General features: G+C 47.4%; 1 protein-coding gene across 1 annotated transcript; it reads left to right on the top strand.

Annotated features, from left to right (window-relative positions):
* The first annotated feature begins 8,832 nt into the window (after positions 1 to 8,832).
* Positions 8,833 to 15,676, top strand: LOC8041213. The gene is made up of 5 exons (XM_002414494.5): positions 8,833 to 8,897; positions 10,086 to 10,224; positions 13,083 to 13,228; positions 13,359 to 13,491; positions 15,391 to 15,676. The coding sequence occupies exons 1-5, from the start codon at positions 8,849 to 8,851 to the stop codon at positions 15,644 to 15,646; spliced, it is 723 nt and encodes a 240-aa protein (XP_002414539.5). The 5' UTR covers positions 8,833 to 8,848; the 3' UTR covers positions 15,647 to 15,676.
* The last annotated feature ends 5,705 nt before the right edge of the window (positions 15,677 to 21,381 follow it).

Genomic DNA, 21,381 nt, shown 5'->3' with positions numbered 1-21,381 from the left:
GCGCAACGGTTAAAAGGTTAACGGTTAGAAGTAATTTACATTACTTCAAAAAGTAATCAGATTACTCTTGTGATTACTGCCTAATAAGAGTAATCAACTGATTACAAAATTACTCCAAAAAGTAATCGATTACAAGTAATTTGATTACTTGTAATGCGTACGGTACAAGTCTGCCAGTGCTTCCCAGTTTTAGTTGATTTACTCCTGTTTATCGAGCGGCACTACACTCTAAAATAAATCTCCTACCCATCTTTCTTCTTCAAAGAGACTCGCTCTCCAGGAATCCCTGAATGGCTCCATCTAGAATACTTGAGCCGGCTGACGAACGGGTCTTCCATGTTCATAGACAACGTTCGTATATTTCTTCTGCATGCTGATTCAGTCCCATTCAGAATCAGCGGATACATTGCTTTGGTAACCCAGTCATTCTTTGAACATAGCACTCCTATGTTTGCAATCAATACAAAGACCACGAAGAAAACGACGTAAGAAATATGAGAACATTCTCTTCAAGAAGAATTAAATACAATTTTCTCAAGAAAACCAGATGTGTCTGGCTGTCTCTCCCATGATACAATTTATTGCAGTAAGAAACATATGCCGATAATGAAGACTAACGTTGGTGTGTGGGTGTGTGTGTGTGTGTGTGTGTCTGTGTGTGTGTGTGTGTGTGTCTGCGTCTGTGTCTGTGTTTGTCTGGGGGGATTTTCTATGGTGCTTGAGTGCAAACATTACCCGCAAGGTTCGTCGCAAACATCCAACGTGTTCAATTCGTGTGCTAGGCTCACTGACGACGTTCGCACTGGTCCTTTGGTTCAAATAAGAATGGTCAGGAGGTTCACCAAGCTCCAGCTTATCAGCGTTGAATGAGAGCTCTTTTTATTTTTTTTCGAAAAAATTGCTGGAAATGAGGTTTATATTTCAAGCTTCATTCGGTCACTTTTTTATGATCGAGCCCAAATTGTGCGGCTTGATAACACTTTATAAAGTTTTCCTATACCAACGGCAATCTTCTTTATTACGCCCTACTTTTTTACGGTAGAACGCCGACTTCGTTAAACTCTAACTGAAACACGTGTTTGCCTCGAATAATATATAGGATTCACTGACGTCATTGCATTATGTTGGTGGCCATTTCTCTTGTTCTCACTGATATCAACAAATCTGATGGTGCGAAATCTGTACTCTGCAGGATGTACGCGCTGGCCAACAAGGACACCACGATGCGCGCTGACCAGTTGTGATTGCAAATGTTGTATATAGACTGAGTATGATAAGTCAGTGGTGTCAGTGCACTAAAAATATTAGGCCCGCTCTCGTCGTTCAAGGCTGCAGCACAATGGTTGACTGCAGGCGCTCGGGGGACTGCCGTGAGTCGGCAAAATGATTCATGCAATCCTGGAGCCATTGTTTGTCAAATTCAGACACAGGTGCCCCGCTTTTGGGGAGCGAGGCTATTTATTGGGTACTGTTTAAAAACGGGTAACAAACGTTTCGGGGTGGGCTATCTTTCGGGATACTGCTGTGATCTTTGCCGATTATTTCAACACGAAGCGCGTCGCGAGACCGACAATACAGGCTACATGTTTCACAATCAGCAATTTGTGTCGCTTTCGTTCAGAGTGACCAAAACTACAGCAATGACCGGGGTATACCGACACAATACTTAGATCATCACTGCTTTGCAAATCTACTTTTTGCATTGCTTGGCACGTTGCGTATGGTGAACCCTTTTCCCGGTGTCCTTGCCGTTGCTGTCGTTTCGGTCACTCTGAATGCAAGCAATGCAACTGGAAGAGAACTTATTTTCAAATGTCAACTTTCCGGTTCAAGCAGGCAGCTGGCTCGGCGGTTCCGTTGCTGGCAATAGCCCGATGTCACTACCCAGTTTGGATACGCCACCGCTGCCGCCACGCTTTGAGAGAACTTTAGTCCTTCTGCACGTGTCACAACCTCGCTGGAGCTCTACGCGTGCAGAGTACGAGACATCTCGGGAACTGCTGCCTGCCTCCTGTGAACTAACCTTATGGTGGATTCACGCATGCGCCGAACGCTTGTTGAGATCGGTCTATTGATTGCTCGGGTTACAGCACCCAAGTAAGAAGCATTCCCGAGGCCACACTGACATTCCTGAATACTCTGTCAGCCGCATTCATGGACGCGCCACAGATTATCAGCTGGAGAAAGTTTTCTCGACGAGTAAAAGCCCAGCTGAAGCTCGTTGAATTATCGAAGCACGTGACACGTGAATGACATTGCCCAACGTATTTTTCTCTTCTCTCACAAAGAACGTTGCGGCCGGATGTTTCGCAGTCGATAACCGAAGGGTCCAGTAGTGTTACGTAACAGAGACCCATTATTGAGTTTTTTACTTTGTATGAATGCATGTATATACACAATTTGTTCTCGCACGTGTCGGTCCTTTTAAACTCTTAAGCTGGGATGTTTCCTTCTTTGGCAACCGGAGAACAAAACATACTTTGCGTAACGCTTCGAGAGATGGATGAGCTCATAACTTATTTTGTAGTCGGGTAACAATTTTGATTTAAACGGGTAGCATAATTTTGATGCGGTATTATTTCATGAGATTAATTTCTCAGAGGAAAGTGCACATCACCCTTTCTGCGTGGCCTTGGCTCACGCTGCGAAAACAGCGTCCGAACGACTATCAAGCAAATGGTACATGATAGACACGTAAAAATTCGGAATCAACAAGCTTCGGCCAGACGAAATTTTCCTGGTGTCGTTGCAGCGTTAAAAGTAACACTTCATTATAAATGTAAAATATTTCCTCTAAAGACTGGTAGCGACTGGCCAAAAACGGCGTGACCTTTGTCCCTCTTGTTCCCCTTTTCCAGAGATTATTTTCGTCATTCGTGACAAAATAAGTGGACGGATATTTCCGCTTTTTTTAAGACAGCTAGACGAAAGTTGCCGTATGGTATCGGAAGTGACACCTCACACCCCATCTGCGATTTCTCTGCAGTTTTACCTTTCCTAAATAAGGAACTTTAGTAGACCGTTTCAATATTCCCGATAACCAGGTGTATCGGTGACCGAGTCTGTTATCAGATCACAGCTCGGAGCACGTGGAGCGAAAGCTCGCGCTGCAGAACCCAGGGATTCTGGGTTCAACCCCCACCCCTGCCCGTTTCGGCCTGGATGAGCATCGTACCGAGCGTGCGGTCGTGTATCACTACTGCGTGGTGCACGTTAAAGACCCCAGGCTAGCGGTTTGTACTGCACTGGCTAAACTTCTCATCTACAGCTAAGATACAAGTCGCCCGTTTAGACAGACGCACAACGCAATTTGATTTTTTAATGCGATAGCGTTATGGAGCTCGCGTCCCAGAAAGGCCGGCGTCGGTGGCGTTTTGACGGGGAAATTTCGATTGCTCGATAGGACCTTGCCGCCACAGTGACACGAATTTCGAACAGCCCACAACGCTCACGTGAAACGTAGCGTCACGCGTGGAATTAAAGTGATTAGAAAACATTACATCTAATACGAATTAAAGGCCGCCGCATGTCTGAATAGATTTAGCTTCATAAAGTAATTAATTAGCCTTAAAAAGTTTCAAGAATTTTCGGTGGGATTCGGACCCACGACACTTTAAATTGCGAGCCAGACACGCTACTGACTAGATAGACCATGACCACCGCACTTTATTTTCACTGGAAGGAAGACCATGAGAAGAGAGTGGGAAGGCGATTCGAACGGGACCCGATAACGCTATCGCGTTCCACGCATAAAGGCGAAGATTAAAAGTCCTCGCATTTTTTTTTTAATTTTTTTTATGTTGGTTTTACTTACGATTTACAAAGTCGTGGGTGCTTGATTTAGCCGAGCATGCTCTTATATCACCGCCATTAGAGCGGCAGTAGTGGAGCTTTTGGGGCTGCCACAAGATGACCTTTTTGGAAAGGATCTATCCCCACCATTGCCCGTCTTGATCTGGATGAGCATCGTACTGGCGTGCGGTCGCGTATCGTTACTGCGTGATGCACGTTAGAGAGCCTAGGCTAGCATTCGCGCTGGACTGGCTAAATTTCTCATCCACTGGCTAAATTTTTCAACGAGGTCGCGATATTGTGCAATACTAAATTTCCACTGTATACAAACAACTTACGAGCAATTTTTTTTAAATAACTATATTCCACACTAAGCCTTGCACACGTATCATATCGTTGTCCAGTATGGCTATCGCAGTTATCGCAACAATTTACTAAAACTTCCTAATAAAGTTAAGCAATCTACATAAACAAGTAATGTGTTCTTTTAGCATAAACATTTTGTAGACATGTAGACTTAGGAAACTCCTTTCTCGAAAGTCGTAACTCTGGATCTCTGCGGCTTGTGAACTTTTGCAAAGTGACTCTGACATTACCTTATCGTGGTGCCAAACGTGGAAGACGACTCTCAACTATAAAAAGGGAAATTTAGTCAGACTTGCTTTCAAGAGAATACCTATAACTACATATTATATATATATTTTTTTGTAGCACAATTTTAGTTCTTGCATCAGAATATGAGTATTTAGGCGTTTTGTTTTACAGCAAATTATCTTGGAATGCACGTGTTAGTTATTTACCCACTAAGCCTAGCCGCCTGCTAAATGTTCTAAAACGTTTTTTAGGCGGGTACAGCTTCGATGAATCTTATACATGTCGAACGTGCGTCCGATTTTAGAATACGCTTGAACCGCCAAGGACATTCAAGATAAGTCAAGTTGAGACGAGCTTGAGCAGATACAGAAACGAGCAGCACGGTTTGTCTTAGGCAACTTTGATATCTCTGAAAACTCTTCTGCTATATGTGCTAAGTTAGGGTGGCCCTTGCCTGCAACCCGGCAGAAACATCTTAGGTTGTCATTGTTTTATGACATATTTAATGAAAAAAATGGCATCGATAGATCCCAATACATGAAATAACCATTCTATGTATCCCCCCCGTACATACCACAATCTTGAAATTTGTAGAGACATGTGCTCGAAATAACATGTGCAGACCAAAGATATCTAAGTACAGCTTTACCCGAACAGTCCGTGAGTGGAATAACCTTACTGCTAAAATTGTATCTAATTGTACTTTCCCGTTTTTTAGAGCTCTCCAACACCCGCTGTTCAACTGGTTATCGCAATGCCAGATCGACTTCTGTTAATATTCGTTTCCTTGAATCTGTCTCTTTTTCTTATATTGCAAAGTGGCTGCGATGTCACTTTCATTTCAAATCCTACCGCATCATCAAATTTCTTTCACATTTTTCTCTGCATTTTGTTTCACAATTTCTATTGTCTAGCCCACTACAGCACTGCCCTAGCTAGGGCGATGTAGTTATTTGAATAAATGAATAAGTAAATGGTGAAAAAATATGACAACTTCGGAACAAAATCGTAATTGTAATTGTGTTATGTGTGTAATGTGTTTGTTTGCCTCAAAGCGTCTCTGCTGTAAATGAAGCATTTTGCCATTGCGGTGCGCTTGCTGGCCTGGGGTCTTTAACCTGCATCACGCATTTGTGGTACGCGTGACCGGACGCCGATACGATGCTTACCTATAGATTTAAACGTGCAGAGGCGGGAACAGATCCTTTTCGAAATGCAGACTGGCAACTTTGATCACTATCGACATCTGAATGTATGGCATCCGTGCCACGCTAATGACGGCCTTCTTGAGGCCGATGAGGGAAGGCGTTGATGACACTGTAGTCCTGACCTGCCCGCAGAAGACTGTGCCAGCGCGCGCCTTGTAGTACAGGCCACGGCCGCAGTGTTTCGTCACGCTATGACTGCGCGGCGCTACGGAAGTGTGTTTTTGTTTCCTATAGGGTAGCCGCATATCAAGTGAAGGCGCGCAGGGTGCGGCTGCGTTATCTGGTCCTGACCTTACTTTGAGTTGGCTCTCCTCTGGGGATCTGGTCAGTGGGTGCGCGACAGTTCCGTCACTAGGGGCGCCGGCTCCCAGCACAGTGGCTATCCTTGGATGATCCGAGAACTCACCTTAGTTCGACGTAGTCGTTTGCCGAAGTTGCACCCCTTTTGTGCAAACAATTTCGGCAAACTACGGAGCTGGATGCGTATTATTAAGCAACTATAGAGAGTTGGAACTTATCGAGCGGCTCCGTATGTGTCTCTAGGGGGTGCGTTTCGTACATTTACCTTCTGACTGGTGATATAATTTTTTACTCCACGTCTCAATAAGACCAAGTTATTTACTGATTATACCGGACAGGAACACGTACGAGAACAGTTTTGAAGAATGATTTTTATTGCGATACGAAGGACCATACGTTGGTCCCAAGCACCTGCAAGAAATCCCGCAATTAAAGAGGGTTAACTGCCTCGGGGGAAGGCGGCATAAAAGCCTGACGGCGATGCAGGAATTGTGCAATCACGTGATTTCACAATTGCCGCATTGTCGGCTAGGCTCTGCGTGGTTACATGTTCAGGTTACATGCAGTACTGCATGTAACCTCTGGTCTGATCATGCACGTAACCTTTACATGTTACCCATGCACCCTTTCAGTACTCCAAACGCACGTTTGTGATTTGCGGTAATTTCGAAAATCTAATAAATCCGTCGAGATAACTGTCACTACCAACTAAAAAGTGCCCGTGCGCTTCTCCCCCTCCCCCCTCCCCCCCCAAAAAAAAAACAAAAACAAACAACAACAACAACAAAAAAACGCATTCTCAATTTAAGCGACAAAGGAACCGACCCCTTTTTGCTGGCGCCGCGCTACGGCAGAATATGGGCCTTAACTTGTTTCCGAACGGCGGTATCGCGGTAATCAGCTCCGCACAAGAGACAGTAGGGAATTGTATACTGTAGTAGACCGTTTCCGCAGCCCGCTAAGCACCCGGATAGCGCTCCGTAATCCGCCACAAGACCTTGAACTATGAAGAGAAGGCTGGCGGCGCGCATGCGCAGCTGCGGCGTTTTCTTCGGGGATACCGTAGCGGAGGAAAAAAAAAAAACGATCTACTATAGCTCCATATTAGGGACTTTTAGGAAACCGTTGCCATGCTCCGCGTACCGGGTGGTACCGTGATGGCGGGGCGCGCGCTTAAAAGCGTGCCTCAAAGACTCCGGTAGTGCGGTACGCGGAGCATGGCAGCGGTTTGCTAAAGGTCCCTATTGTGAATTACATGAGGGTCGCACAAAAGCGTTTACTGCGCGCACTCAAAGGCGAAAAGAAGCAGTTCATCGGCGACAACCCCTCCCACTCATTGTGCATGTCAGGATTACAGCAGGTCGTGCGTGATACAACCAAGCGGAAGATTTGTGAGGTCTCTACATTCGAAACGTGAACGCGACGCACGAATTAGATACAACGGCTGCGTAAACGCTTATATCAGAGTGTGGTCCGGTCAATCGCTTGGCACAAGTTTGTCAGTAAGGCCTTTTTGATGGCGGGAACTTCGTCTTTGTAGTTGTCAGTTTGTACGTTCACACCATCGAAACTGAAGCAAATCCATAAATAATTATCAGGAAATCGATGACCCAATTCTTATGCCAATGAGGTAAAGGTGACGGTGCCCGATGCAATACAGTTTCGTGACCTTCATTAGTCTGTCGTAAGTGAAACTGCTTTTCCAGCCACCAGATGCGCACTAAATTTTGAAAAAGAAGTCTATTGAATCCAGGATTCATGCGTTCTGCAGCGCGAGATTTCCATTTCAAGCTTTGGTAGGTCCGAATGACGTCGAGACATTCCCGTGCGTTTTCCTCCTGAAATCGCATCTCTCTCATTATTAGATAACCGACTGATTGCCACTCGCAGCTTACAATGCTCGAAATATATAGGTCTGTCTTGTTTTGTTTTTTTTTCTAACTTTGCTCAACCTTGACCCTTTGCTTACCTGGTTGCCACGCAAGAGAAAAAGCATTAAGAAACGGAGCACGCCACGGTCATTCCAAAGATTCGCCAGGGCTCTTAAAGTGCACGATGGTACTTAATTCAAGATGCGCTATCTTCCCCATCGCAACTTTTTTGATGAGTCATCAAAAGCGATACGGAAAATCGCGTTCAAATTGTTTCCAGTCTACGTCACAGCGGTCAATAACTGCATCGATTAAAGAAAAAGTTGCGAAGTTTACTGCCTCCACTGAAATGTATGTGATACAATCTGTTTGACTCCCAGCACTGTGAGTTTACTGTTCGCCCTGTTACGGTGGCCTCCCCTCCGACCTCGACGAATAACACTTTGCCAAGACTTCATAATTGTTTTTGAACTCGTGTCTGAACAACTCACGAATGTCAAGATGCCTTCGAGGGAAAAAGAAAGAAAACGAAGTAAGAAGTCGTTTTTGTTGAGAAAACCAAACACGTCGCTCTGGCTGTCACTGCGACGTTACTACCTGTCCGGCGGTCATGTATAGATTCTCTTTGCATTCCGATGAACTTGTTAAAAGGAATTCACACCTAGCAAATCGTGCAGGGGTACCTATTTCGGAATCTGTTTTTTGTTTTTTTGTTTTGTTTTAACGCAGTACTACTACACGGGAAAATCCGAATAGAGCGCTCACTGGGTAGCCTCTCGTTTTCTTTTTGTCCCATTAATGAGCATTTCGCTCTCGCCACGTTTTATTCACTATCCGAAAAACAGGCGTGGGTTCGTAGGGGCAGGGCGCTGCGTGCCAGATGGTTGGATTTGATGTTGCAGAACAAACTATAAACAGTGAAAAAAGTGCTTCGACGTTTCTTTCACGTTTCTTTTCCTTTAATGAAGGAGGAGATTGTTTATCACTTAAAACCGGTTAGTTTTATTTTTGGCCGCTGGAAATCTCATAAAGGGGAGAGTTGACGAGCCAGGGTGCCATCACTTCCAGTCCAGACTTAGAAATATGAACTACTCGCTCTTGACGCTGAGCGCCGTGCTTGTCTGCGGAATTGGTGAGTCCTCTTACTTTTGCTACTCTCTTGCGAAGTAATCCTCAAAAAATAACGCTCCTTTGAAAAATAAAGTTAATAAAAATAAACTTAACGCAAAATAGTTGTACTAATTTCGTACTTTTAAGTAACAAAATATTACACTCAAAACATGTTTTAGCATACTTTCAATATCTGAGATATAAATTTCAAATATTTGATTGTATTTCGTATTTTAGCGGTGTTCTCCGCGTGTCGGCCCAGTCTGAAAACTTATCATTAACGTTAAGTTTTCGTTAACGTTTCAGACCCTCAACGAAAAGTTAACGGCGCGTAACGCACGTCGTACCGTCGTCGTTGCGGGTTATAGTGCTCTGCAACTGTAATATAAATTGTGTTTGTTTACACAGCGGGAACCTATAGTCAGCCCCAATGTGCATCTCGCGTCTCCGCTAAAGCCAGAGTCACACTTCAAGTGTATTCTCGGAACAATGTTTGTACGCAGACAGTCCTTGCGTGACCAATGTCGCCGTCATACAAGAACGAAACACGTTCCAGAGAGTGTCTTCAGACTGCGGTTTGTGTGGTCTATACTGAGTGTGTGACCAAGGCTTAGAACCGGGGTCACAATGCTTATACATTGCATACGAGAGACAGAGTCTGTATAGAGAGATCCGAACGCGAGTCACCGCGAGATCCGTGCTTGGAAGGCCGCGTGGCAATGATTTCTGAGGACAAAACTTGGCACGCGGCGTTCGAACCACGATGAATGGATGTTAGATGGATATTATTGGCTTATGCCCTTTATAACGGGCGGTAGCTTGCGCCACCCAGCCCGAGTTGCGAATGTTGGAAGTCACCGCAACGGATGTTGCGGTGACTCGGGCTTGCAGACTGTCTTTTGCACGGTGTGCGAGCAATGTGACCCCGGCTGTGTTCGAGCGGGAAGAAAACGAATTTCGAACCGCAAATTGTGTTCTGGGCAGTTGGGCTCTCATAGGCCACATTAAAATAAAAATATCGGCTAGCATAAATACCCTGTCAGTGTCCCTTTAAATGTCCTCAACGAACACTTTTATACAAAGTGCATGCGCGTGCGTGCGTGTGTGCGTGTGTGCGTGCGTAAAAGCGAGGCATCAGCTAATATTTCCTGCGAATAAAGTCTAAAAAAAATGAGGTGCCGTAAGCTGGACATTTCGGCCTTTCACGCAGGTTCCTGCAGCGCCGGCATCTACAAGGATGTGAAGGGGTGCACGACGGAGGAAGTGGAGAAGTGCGGCACGGAGTTCGTGCCTTACTTCAGCGGCCAGAGTCTGGCCACCAATGCGGGCGCCTTGAAGCAACAGTGCACGTGAGGGCCACCGTCGCACACGTCGTCCGTCTTTTGGCTAGAATCTGCAGCCTTCACATGGGTCGGAGCCGGGAAAAGCTGAGGTTCACCGCTAACGAGGTGGAACTTTCAAGGCTGGTTCACACATTGGCGTCTGCTTACGACCGAGTGCGCCAGAAATGCCTCTTGAAGTTCCTTGCGGCGGGAGAACACTGTGGCGCCATCTATCGGGTAGTCGTGGAACACTTTTGCTTTTCACACCTTTTTGTTCTTTAGCGCATTATTTTTACCCCATTATCTTGAAAAAACAAAAACAAAAAAACTTTCGACAATGTTAGAAACGACCTTTTCGCGTAGATGGTAGCTAACATTTGGTCCCGCGAATACTCCAAGACCTTTGCCGTAGTGACGTGCAGTTGCAGGGCCACGTCGTAGATGGCGCCAGCGTGCCAGTGTGTTGTCTCGTTGTAGAGATCCCAAGAGCTCGGTCGTAAGTGAATGGAAGTGTGCGAAGCAGACTTAAGTCCGAGCATGTCATTATGCAGAAAAATAAGGTCGTATTTGAAATTACACAACGATTTCAATTGATTTGGTTGACTGCCATTCTTTCCGGTACAACACAACTTACAATTGAAGGGCGACATGCAATAATTGTACAGGCTGAGTTGTACAATTTCTCATATTTCTGTTCCCGCAAGCGCAGATAGGCAATTTTCCACATGTTCATCCCCGGCAAGCTGAATAGGAATATTAATCTTGACCCGCACAGGGGACGAAAAGAATGGGGAACCTCATTAAGATCTGCACTTTTGAACTTGTATCACTCTTGCATTTAGCCCTTCAACTGAACAACTGAGCAAGCAGTCAAGCGCAGCTTTAATACTTTTTCAAATGAACACTGCGGAACACTGTTAGCGCAAGCCCGATTTTGACAAATTTTTGAATTTTAATTCGAAAGTTCGAAAGACAGCTAGCGGGAATCAAAATTTATCACTTATGCTAGTAGCCCTAGTGAGCATTTAATTTTTATTAATCTTTTTACAGGGTTTGAAAGAGGTGTTATTGCAAAGGCTAAGAACTGGTCCCTCACAGTTGACATAACTACCCGCAGAAAGGGACGTTGAAAATCCATTCAGCTAAAAGTTACATAGGCACAGTGATCTGCTTCTTCCCGATAACGAGTAACTGTAATTGTGTCGTGTGTATGTTTATACATCCGGACGCTAGTCAGTCCCACGGGGCGTCTTGTCTCTCAACTGCAGATGAGCAATTTAGCCAGTGCCGTACAACCGCTTGCTCACGACCCGTATGCCACTCGGCGTCTGCCCCGCCCCTATTCTATACGAAGATAGGTCTCACGAGAACCTATCATGTGCTCCTGGTTTATAAAACGTCAAGTCTGGGGTTTCGCATGCAGATCTTTGACTTCGCGGAATGCTTTTTGTATGATCGCTCCAGAGCCAGCTTGCGTCCTCATGAAGCAGGTCTCGAAGTGGTTTAGTTTTCTCCACGGTGTCAGGTAGGAAATTCTAGAAATATATACAAAAACAATACAAAATATACAACATTCAAGTATAATTGAATATTTGAACGTAACCAAATAACTAGAAACCCGTAATAGTATAAAAAAGCATACGTTAGTTTGTTATTTACAATACAATGTTGTTCACATTTTATTAAAATTTGATATCGCTGCGTACCAGTACTCTGGATTCTTTTTTAAACATCGTAAATGATTGCGTATGGTTTATGTGGAATGTTTTATTCGTTGAAGTAATATTTTATAATCTGAACTATGCTTTCCGTAATTAGTCCACCAGTATATAGCAGTTTTGTTGATAGACCTTCAGTGCCGAGCAGAAGTAAAAAAAAAAGAAAGAAAACCGGCAATGCATTGTTCGTTCCATCGGTACGGCGGAGTATACGTCCCTCATTGACCAAACAAATTGACAGATGGAGATAAATGATCACAAAACTACGATATGGACCACGATATACGCAGTGTTCTTCACGGACTTAAAATGCCAAGTATCGTAAAGGACCACACTCATGCTTCTAAACTAATTTTCATGTAAAACCGTTACATGTGTTCCGCGGTGGTTTTTGCTATGACGTCACACTTCATTAATACCAAGAACCGTAATGCGTAATTTAGTTTAATTACAGAATAAACATGTGTGGGCATCACCGATTTTTTGAAGAGAGAGCGTTACTGTAGTCCATGCGACGAAATTTAGTTTTAAAGCTGTAGCTTTTAAAGCGGTAGCGTCATAGGGCCAACCAATCTCAGGAGCCGCATAAGCACGATATGTGCCGGCCGGTCAGTTCGTAACCACTAAACAATCTTAAAAAAAAAAAAAAAAAAAAAAAAAAAAAAAACAGAAAAAACTGCCGCTAGGGAATCAACTTCGGTCACCGGCGTGGAAGCCGAGTGAGCTGCTGACTGAGCTATGGGCCTGGCATGCAGGAGCGGGAGGAGCAGAAGCAGGTGGTGTGAAAAAGCACGCGGAGGAGAAAGGGGGGGAAAGGGAAAGAAAAAGAGCAGCAGAAACAGGTGGTGTAAAAAGAGCACGCGGAACGAGGAGGAGTGGAAAAGGTTAGAAAGCGTGCTTCCCCACTCTCGGAGAACCAGAAAGTTCATCGCCAAAGCTTTGCATCCGGGTGGTGCATTTTGCCGAAGGGAAGCGCGCGCAGCGTCACAAAGAGACAATGGCGTGAGGTGATCTGTTTTCATACAAAACCCTGCCCTAGACACCACTTGGACTAAGAGCACCACCCACCCCAGGTACTCAAAGACTAAAGGTCATTTTTTCCTAGGCACCACCCGAAGTAAAAGTACCGGCGTTAAATAAGTGAACTGTTGTGTCGTGCCTTCGCAGAAAATACCTGAAGGAGCTGAGGTGTTCCATTGACTTCACCAACAAATGCCTGGAGGGCATTGCCAAGGGCGCTGTCTTGCTGATGCTCAAGGCGGCCGATGAAGAGTACACCAATGTCTGCAACTCGACTCACCCCAAGCAACAGCGTAAGAGATCTTCCTTTCTCCCCATGTAGTGAACACTGTGGCTGGCTTTCGTGATGAACCTGAACTGGACTGACTGAGTACCCAGGCACCATGTAATTCATGACGTTTCAATGTCGGTTTACGCGCGCAGAGTACCTGAGCAACATCGGCTGCCTCAACAAGGCCGGACCAGCTCTAAGCACCTGCATGAACGATATGTTCGTGAGCCTGCACAGAACGGCGACCAAGGCCCCGCCTCGTTCTCAGATCTCCTACTCCTGTTGGTAAGCCAACGCCTCCCACGAAAAGTGAGGCCGCAGGTCTAGAGCTTTTCCGTTATGTTCACAGTGCTCGCACATCATAGAAAAAACACGGTGTTCACTCAGAAGCGCCTGCGGTCACGCCTCAAGCTTGTTTGAAGAATGTTTGCTTCGAACATGTCTTGTATGATCGATGTGACAGGGCCTTCGTAGAAGGAAGGCCTCCTGCAGTCTGTTTTTTGTATGATGTGTTAGCAGTGTGATGCGGCTTTAGGGCACGATGGGACAGTGTTCAATCAGTAAGGAGTGAAGTTTCAGCCGAACACTGCTCGTGCCCACCCTCTGTCCCACGCTGCATCTCCGGTAGGTAAAAAGTGAGACTCCAAACGGTTCCGCTTACCTGCTCGTACACTTTTAGCAAAGTGTTACTGTGTTCCGCGTGCCGCACTCTCGGAGCCCTTGAAGCATGCTTTTAAGCGCGCGCCCGGGTGGTACCGTGACTGCGGGGCATGCGCTTAAAAGCATGCTTCGAAGGCTACGGTTTAGTGCGGTACGCGGAACGCGGTAACGGTTTGCTAAAAGTCCCGATGACGGTTCACAGAGTACCGCTTCCTTAGGTTATGTTATGTTACTGGAGCTTATGTCAGTTTAAGTCGAGAATTTAGGCTCGTGACAACCGATTAGAAAAGAAGCTTTGAACGCGACGTTGGAAGCATAAATGTAACGATGACTCATAACCTATCCGTAAGTTCCAGCTATGGTTGTACCGCGGCGTGGCAATCACGTTCCCTAGTTGTGGGGTGATAGACTCCAACATAGAGATTGTCGCAAACGTTTCTCTGAGATGAAATAACACTGCTAAGGTCTAACGGCGCTCATATCTGACAAACTTTGGATCACTTCGTCATCCTACACCTGGCCGCGTTCCGCTGTTCCGCGTTGATCACATACATTACAGCCATTTCGATAGGCGCCGGCGCGACCCCTTAAGACCGTGAAGCTTGCAGATAATGTTAGAAAACATAAGCAAACGCTGCTTTGTGAACGAGCCCTTATCCGTGCGGTTGCTCGGGGCGAGTAACGGAAGTGGGACACATCACGTCCGAAAAGCCGATATCAAAGAGCGCGCTCTTTGCACTGGATACAATGACCAAGAGATTACTGCTCAAAATATTTTTTCGAGTGACACCTTTTTTTTTTGACTCGTCATCGCAATTTGCAGTGATTTTCCCAATGAGTGCTCTTACCACAAGACATCTAGAGTGAAAACAAACAAACAAACAAGCTTTCAGCCTTTCCAGTTTGGTGAAGAAGGAAGACCAGCGAAGCTATGCTATGGCGGAAATGAAGGAATGTCCGGTCGCAAGTCGGCAAGCCAGAGTAGAAAGGCTGGACAGCTACCGCCGTCGCCCATAGATGGCAGTAGCTCTCCAGAGTTTTGTGTCATCATTTGTTTGCTGACTGACACGATACTGGGAAAACTAGCTCTTAATTGCTCCGCTGTAAAAAAGAAAAAAAAATGCAGTTCCGCTTTTAATGGAGCAGGGCTCGCCCCCTCTGGCAAACGGCTCAACATCCCGGACCAGACAGCTTGCTTCCGGACGCGTTGACAGGTCAGCGAGAGTGCGCGATTATCGCTCCGTTTGAGCTGGGACCATATTCCCTTTCCCATTTCTCTATGGTCCGTTTCAGTTTAAGTAGGACGCGCAGCCGACGCGACACTCCAATGGAACCATGCAGTCAACGGCGCTCGTTCCTTTTGTGCCTAATATCACCTGCTAAACCAATTGGCGCCACTCGATTGACTTCAGCGGACCGAAGCGACGGCTGCGGTCAGGCTTAAAATGAAAACGATGTACGCGAGTATAGTTATAACACGGGATAACACCGTCTCGGGTATGAAACGTGACCACCGCTTTGCAGCTACTATCTGGACTACGCCAAGTGCGCCGAGAAAGCCCTGGACGCCAAATGCGGTACCGCCGAGGGCAAGAAGTTCTTCAACGACATTGTAGATCACGTGTTCGGGGAGGTCCTCAACCTGGCCTGCGCCAAGTACACCAAAGACGGCGGAAGCACCTGCAAGGCCCTGCCGGTCCTCTCGACCAAGGACGACAGCCACGCCAAGGAACGCGGCTTCATCGACCCCCTGGCGATCATTGTCAGCAATCTGGGATAAGTGGGCTAATAAATTTCTTCTTGTACAGTTCCATAGTGTATTCATGCTGCCATCGATGCATACGTGGCTTCGGCGAGGGATCGATGGCCGAGTGTGCTAGCGCATCTGGAGCGAAAGTCCGCGCTGCAGAACCGTTTCGATCTGAATGAGCATCGTATCGTCTGGTCGTGAATCGCTCTACGTGATGCACGTTAAAGACCCCAGGCCGGCAGCGGTACTGCATTAGGTAATGCTAACACTTCACAGCGCACAGACGCAAGACACTATAAAAATACATACACACAAAGAGATAACACTCACACAGCGCTGCGTGAGCATTATTCCTTTGCGTGTATGTATTTTTATAGTGTGTTATGTTTGTGCGCTGTGAAGTGTTCGCATGATTAACCAACTCGCCCCAGATGAAGTATTGACGAAGTTCATGCACTAGGTGAATTTCTCCTCTACAGCGTACACTATAGTGTCGCCGCTCCTCAAACACGAACGTCAAATTTGGTTCGGTAGTGCGGTGTAACTGCGTTGTGTGTTTGTTTAGGCTGCAGGAAGTATAGGCAGCCCCGGAGAGCATGTGGCGTTTCGCAGTAGATGAAAAATTTAGCCAGTGCAGTGCCCACTGCTAGCCTGGTGGTCTTCAACGCGCACCAGGCAGTACTGATACATTACCGCACGCCGGCACTGAACTCATCCATCGAAACGGGCAGGAATAAGGATTGATCCCAGGATACCTGGAAGGGGGAAAAGAACACGACCGAATCCATTGGTGTTCGGGCTCTGACTGACCGCACGTTTTTATTTTGCGCGTGACCCGCGTCACGGAGCTTGTGACCCGAGCCTTTTTCGAGCTCCGTGCTGCGGCCATTGTTGCGGGCTCCTGCGGCCATTGTTGCGGGCGCCTGGTAGCATGGATCGTAGGAGAAGAAAAAATACAATAGATCCCATGCTGGCAAAAACAAAAACAAAAAAAAAAAAAAGAAAAAAAAGAATGAGTAGATTGGGTTCTGACATTAAAAGTACAAGAAAAGCTGTATCAATTTATGTGTCCCATGAGACGCGCTTTCTTGTGGGAGGAGTCCTGTTGGCTCGCAGAGACAGTAGGTGTTCCGTGAATGGAGACTGGCCCTTGAATTCTTGAAATGCAGGCTTGAGTCAGTCCCATCACTATGGTTTCTCTATGTCTGTTGACGTCTAGAGTTATGGTTTTTTGGGTGCGTTTGAGCACCTTGAAAGGTCCATCATAGGGCGGAGTCAGACTTTTCTTGCTGCCTTCTTTGCGGATGAAAACATGTGTGCATGTTTGGATCTCCTGGCTGATGAAAACTTTCTGAGTATCAGGCAATCGAGGTAGTGTCAGATGAAGCTTTCGGATGAGCTCTCGCAGGTTGTCCAAGTACGTTTGGGATGGGAATTTCGGGAATTTTTGTTCCTGTTAAAAAATTCACCAGGAAGCCTAAGTGTGGAGCCATAGACGAGTTCCGCTGCGGTGCATCCGAGGTCTAATTTGACCGCGGATCGAACGTCGAGGAGGACGAATGGTAGGTGATCGACCCAGTTGAGTCGCCCGCGTCTCGTGCCGTAATTGCTGCCTTGAGTTGTCGGTGCAGTCTTTCTACCATGCCGTTAGCCGAGGGGTGGTAGGCGGTAGTATGCACATGGTGAACTCCTAGGAGCTGGGCTAGAGCGGCAAAAAGCGAACATTGGAACTGCCGTCCCCGGTCCGTAGTGACGGTGGATGGACAGCCAAAGCGGGCGATCCAAACCTAAAAAAACGTCCTGGCGACAGTCTCGGCAGTGATGTCGGGTAGGCGTATAGCTTCGGGCCACCTGGTGTAGCGGTCAACGCAAGTCAAGATGTAAGTAAATCCACGGCATGGAGGCAGTGGACCCACAATGTCAAGATGCACATGGTCGAACCGTGCAGAAGGAGAGCGGAACGGTACGAATGGTGTCACCGTGTGCCGGCTCACCTTAGAGCGCTGACATTGCAGACATGTTCGTGCCCAACCACGTACATCCGCGTTGATGGTAGGCAAGATGTAGCGAGCTGTTATCAGGTGCCGTGTGGCTCGGATGCCTGGGTGACTGATGTTTTGGAGGTGGTCGAAGACGTTTCGACGAAGGGGTAGCGGAACAAGAGGTCGAGGACTGCTGGTAGACATGTCGCAGAGGATGGTACCCTTAGAATGAGGGAGAGGAATTGCCCTGAGTACCAAAGACTTCAGCATGTCAGGATGGGCAAGCAACTCCGGATCATCTCGTTGTGCGGCAGCAATGTTCTCAAAATCGACAGCTCCACGACTTGCCGAGATAGCGTCGACACGGGAGAGCGCGTTTGCCGCCGAGTTGTCTTTGCCTTCTACGTGGCGGAGATCAACCGTGAACTCGGAAATGAAAGCAAGTTGTCGTATCTCTCGTGAGCAGTAGGCGGTGTGGTTGCCATGGAAAGCATACGTTAGTGGCTTTTGGTCCGTCAGGATGTGGAACGCGTGACCCTCAAGGATATACGTGAAATGTTTGACGGCCAGGTACACGGCAAGAAGTTCACGCCCGAACGTGCTATAACGTGTTTCGGCGGGCTTCAGTTTCTGGGAAAAAAATACAAGTGTTCGCCACTCGCCGTCAAGCATCTGTTGCAGGACAGTTCCGGCAACAGTGCTGGAGGCGTCAGTCATGAGACGGGTGGGGGCTCCAGGTTGCAGATAGAAAAGCAGGGCTGCATTGGCCAAGGCTTCTTTAACGTTGGAAAACGCAGACGCCGCTTCTGCGTTGCTTGGAACTGCTGATGATGGCCCTTTCTTGGTTCTAAGAAAATCCGTCATGGGCTGAATCATTTCAGCACAATGCGGAATGAATCTGCGATGGAAATTGATCAAGCCCAGAAACTCGCGAAGCTTGCAAAGTGACGTGGGTTGGGGAAACTCGCGGATTGCCCGGACTTCGTCTGGGAGTGGTATGTATATTGTTTTGTGAATACTTTGATATGTGCGTACATTTGTTTTGTTTGCCTGCCGCATTGTAAAGGTTATTTCTAATGTTGGACCCGCGACTAGCCTCTACGGCTATGGGTCCAAGCAACGATTGTGTATTTAAAAAAAGAATAACAAAGGAATAATAAAGAAAAGAAAAGAAAAAAGAAAAGATGCCCCTTGACGTAACGCGATGGCCCAGAATGTCCAGCGCATCAACGCCGAAAACGCACTTCTTCGCGTTGATGACGAGACCGTACTCCTGTAGCCGGTCGAACAACAGTCGCAGGTGTTGCTCGTGTTCTTCCGAAGAGGCGCTGGCCACGAGGATATCGTCAACGTACGCGAAAATGAAGTGAATTCCTTTGGTGACTTCGTTGATAAGGCGTTGGAACGTCTGCGCAGTTTCGCAGGCCAAAGGGAATTTTTACGTATTCGAAAAGTCCGAACGGAGTAGTTATGGCAGTCTTGGCCACGTCCGCTGGCTCTACGGGAATCTGGTGGTAGGCCTTTATAAACTCTACCTTGCTGTAGATGTTGGTACCAGCCAGCCCAGCGGAGAAATCGTGAATGTTCGGCAAAAGGTACCGATCAGGTACCGTGCGTGCATTCAAAGCTCGATAATCTCCGCATGGTCTCCAGCCATTCGGGTTCTTTTTCGGGACCATATGTAGTGGCGACGCCCAGTTGCTGGAAGACGGGCGGATGAATCCGAGCTCCTGCATATGGTCGAACTCTCGACGCGCGATGTTTAGACGTTCGCCAAATAGGCGGCAAGGACGCGCGGAGATGGGCGGGCCACTGGTGATGATGTGATGTGTCACACCGTGCTTGGTTGGTACCTCCGTATTGCGGGGCCGGGTTTCGGCAGGGTAGTCTGTGAGGAGGGCTTCGTACCTCGACGTCGTCGCCAGGGGACTCATCGGGGAGGCGTTGAATGACGACAGGATACCCTGGATGGTCAAGGATGTGGTGGTATCGGTGAGGCTTCTGCCACGAATGTTGACAGAATGGCCGAAGTTTTCCAGAAAGACCGCTCCCAGTATGGCTTGACGGAGATCCGCGACAACGAAGACCCACCGAAAAAGTCGCCCTAGTCCTACGTCCACGGTTAGGGATCTCTGGCTAAAAGTGGCAATTGCCGAGCTGTTGACGGCTCGTAAGGGCGTGGTATGTTGCACTTGCTGACGGTCAAGTCGTGACGCAGGCAAGACGCTCACCTCGTCCCCGGTGTCCACTAAGAAGTGGTGACCAGAGATTTGGTCAACAACGTAGAAAAGGCATCTTGTGTGTTGGCCATCGTCACTCGACGCTGCTAGTGCCGGGCCTCGGTGTTTTCCGACCAGGAGCATGGTTGATGGCAGTGTGTGGCCCGTTCCGCTTAACGCCGGTGGTACCAGCACAGGGCTCTGCTGCTTGACCGCGAGGCTCGTCGTGAGGATGAACGGGCGTGAGGGGAGCCGCGCCTGGATTGTCGAGGTCTCTCGTCTGACGCCTTCATGGCGGAAACATCGCAGGAAAGCTCTGCTATGCTTGCCTTGATCTCGGCGACTGTTGCTTGCCAGGACTGGGGCTCGTAAGGCTCGTGAGATGCCACAGCAGCAATAGAAGGGGCTGAATATTCAGCAGTCCGATCCGCCAGCATGGCAAGGCGATCTAGCGGCATGTCGTCAGCAGCTGCGAGAACCATGCGCATTCCTTGCGGAAGGTTTTGAAGAAAGAGCTCCCGCAGTATACGGTCTTGGGAATCGGTGGCTTGGGGACTCAGCAACTGTCGCATTTGGTGGAGAAGTTATGATGAGCGGCGGTCTCATAGCTCCTGGGCTGTCAGCAGCTGCTGGATTCGTGACCGCCCTGATGCCGTTGTTCGTTCGAGCAGAATGCTTTTTAAGTGATCGTATGCCTCCTCACGCGGTGGCTCCGTTAGCACGTCGTCGATTTGGTCGGCCACGTTTGGCGGTAGAGAGGCAACGACGTGGCAGAATCGTGAGAGCTGGGTAGTGATGCGCCGAAGGTGAAACTGCGCCTCGACTTGGGTGAACCAAACTCGCGGGTTCTTCGGTCAAAAAGGGGGAAGGCGCAAGTTGATAGTTGCGAGGTTGGCGTCAGAGGACTGAAGCGGCGCGCCGTCGCCAGTGTGAGCGTTGCCTTGATCCATGTTGGTTGAGGGTGCTAGAGAAGGCGACAGGGGGCCTTCAGATTCCGGGTCACCATTTATGGGGAAAAGAACACGACCGAATTGTCGGGCTCCGACTGATTGCACGTTTTTATTTTGCGCGTGACCCGCGTCACGGAGCTCGTCACTCGAGCTCCGTGCTGCGGCCATTGTTGCGGGCTCCTACACCTGGGTTCTGCAGCGCGAGCTTTGGCTCCACGTTCTCCGAGTGGCGGTGCGTTAACAGATTCGGCCACCGAAAAACCTTCGCGAGGTAAGGGTAAGCAAAAGGCAAGACATACAAAAACATAATGGTCGTTTTCCTCTGAATTGAATGCCACAAAACAAAATTATCTCGTTTTTTCTTGCGCGTTTCGACCGCGAAATTTCACATACAAATCTAAGCTTCGCTCACTTCTTTTCTTTGTAAAATCAAATGCTCCATGGTCTAATAATTTTCACAGTAATGCCAAACATATTGTTTTAATATAAAAAGCAATTAAATGAGCAAATATCTATAACCATATTTTTATTTATTTGAAAGCGATATGCGATATATGCAAGCTTTTGTTTCTGTAATTTTATGAAACAAACGCACTGTGGAACGTATGGACCAT

The sequence above is a fragment of the Ixodes scapularis genome, unplaced genomic scaffold (genome assembly GCF_016920785.2).
Source record: "Ixodes scapularis isolate PalLabHiFi unplaced genomic scaffold, ASM1692078v2 PGA_scaffold10__122_contigs__length_95168666, whole genome shotgun sequence".
Taxonomy (NCBI): Eukaryota; Metazoa; Arthropoda; class Arachnida; order Ixodida; family Ixodidae; genus Ixodes; species Ixodes scapularis.
This window is presented reverse-complemented; position numbering and strand designations above follow the sequence as displayed.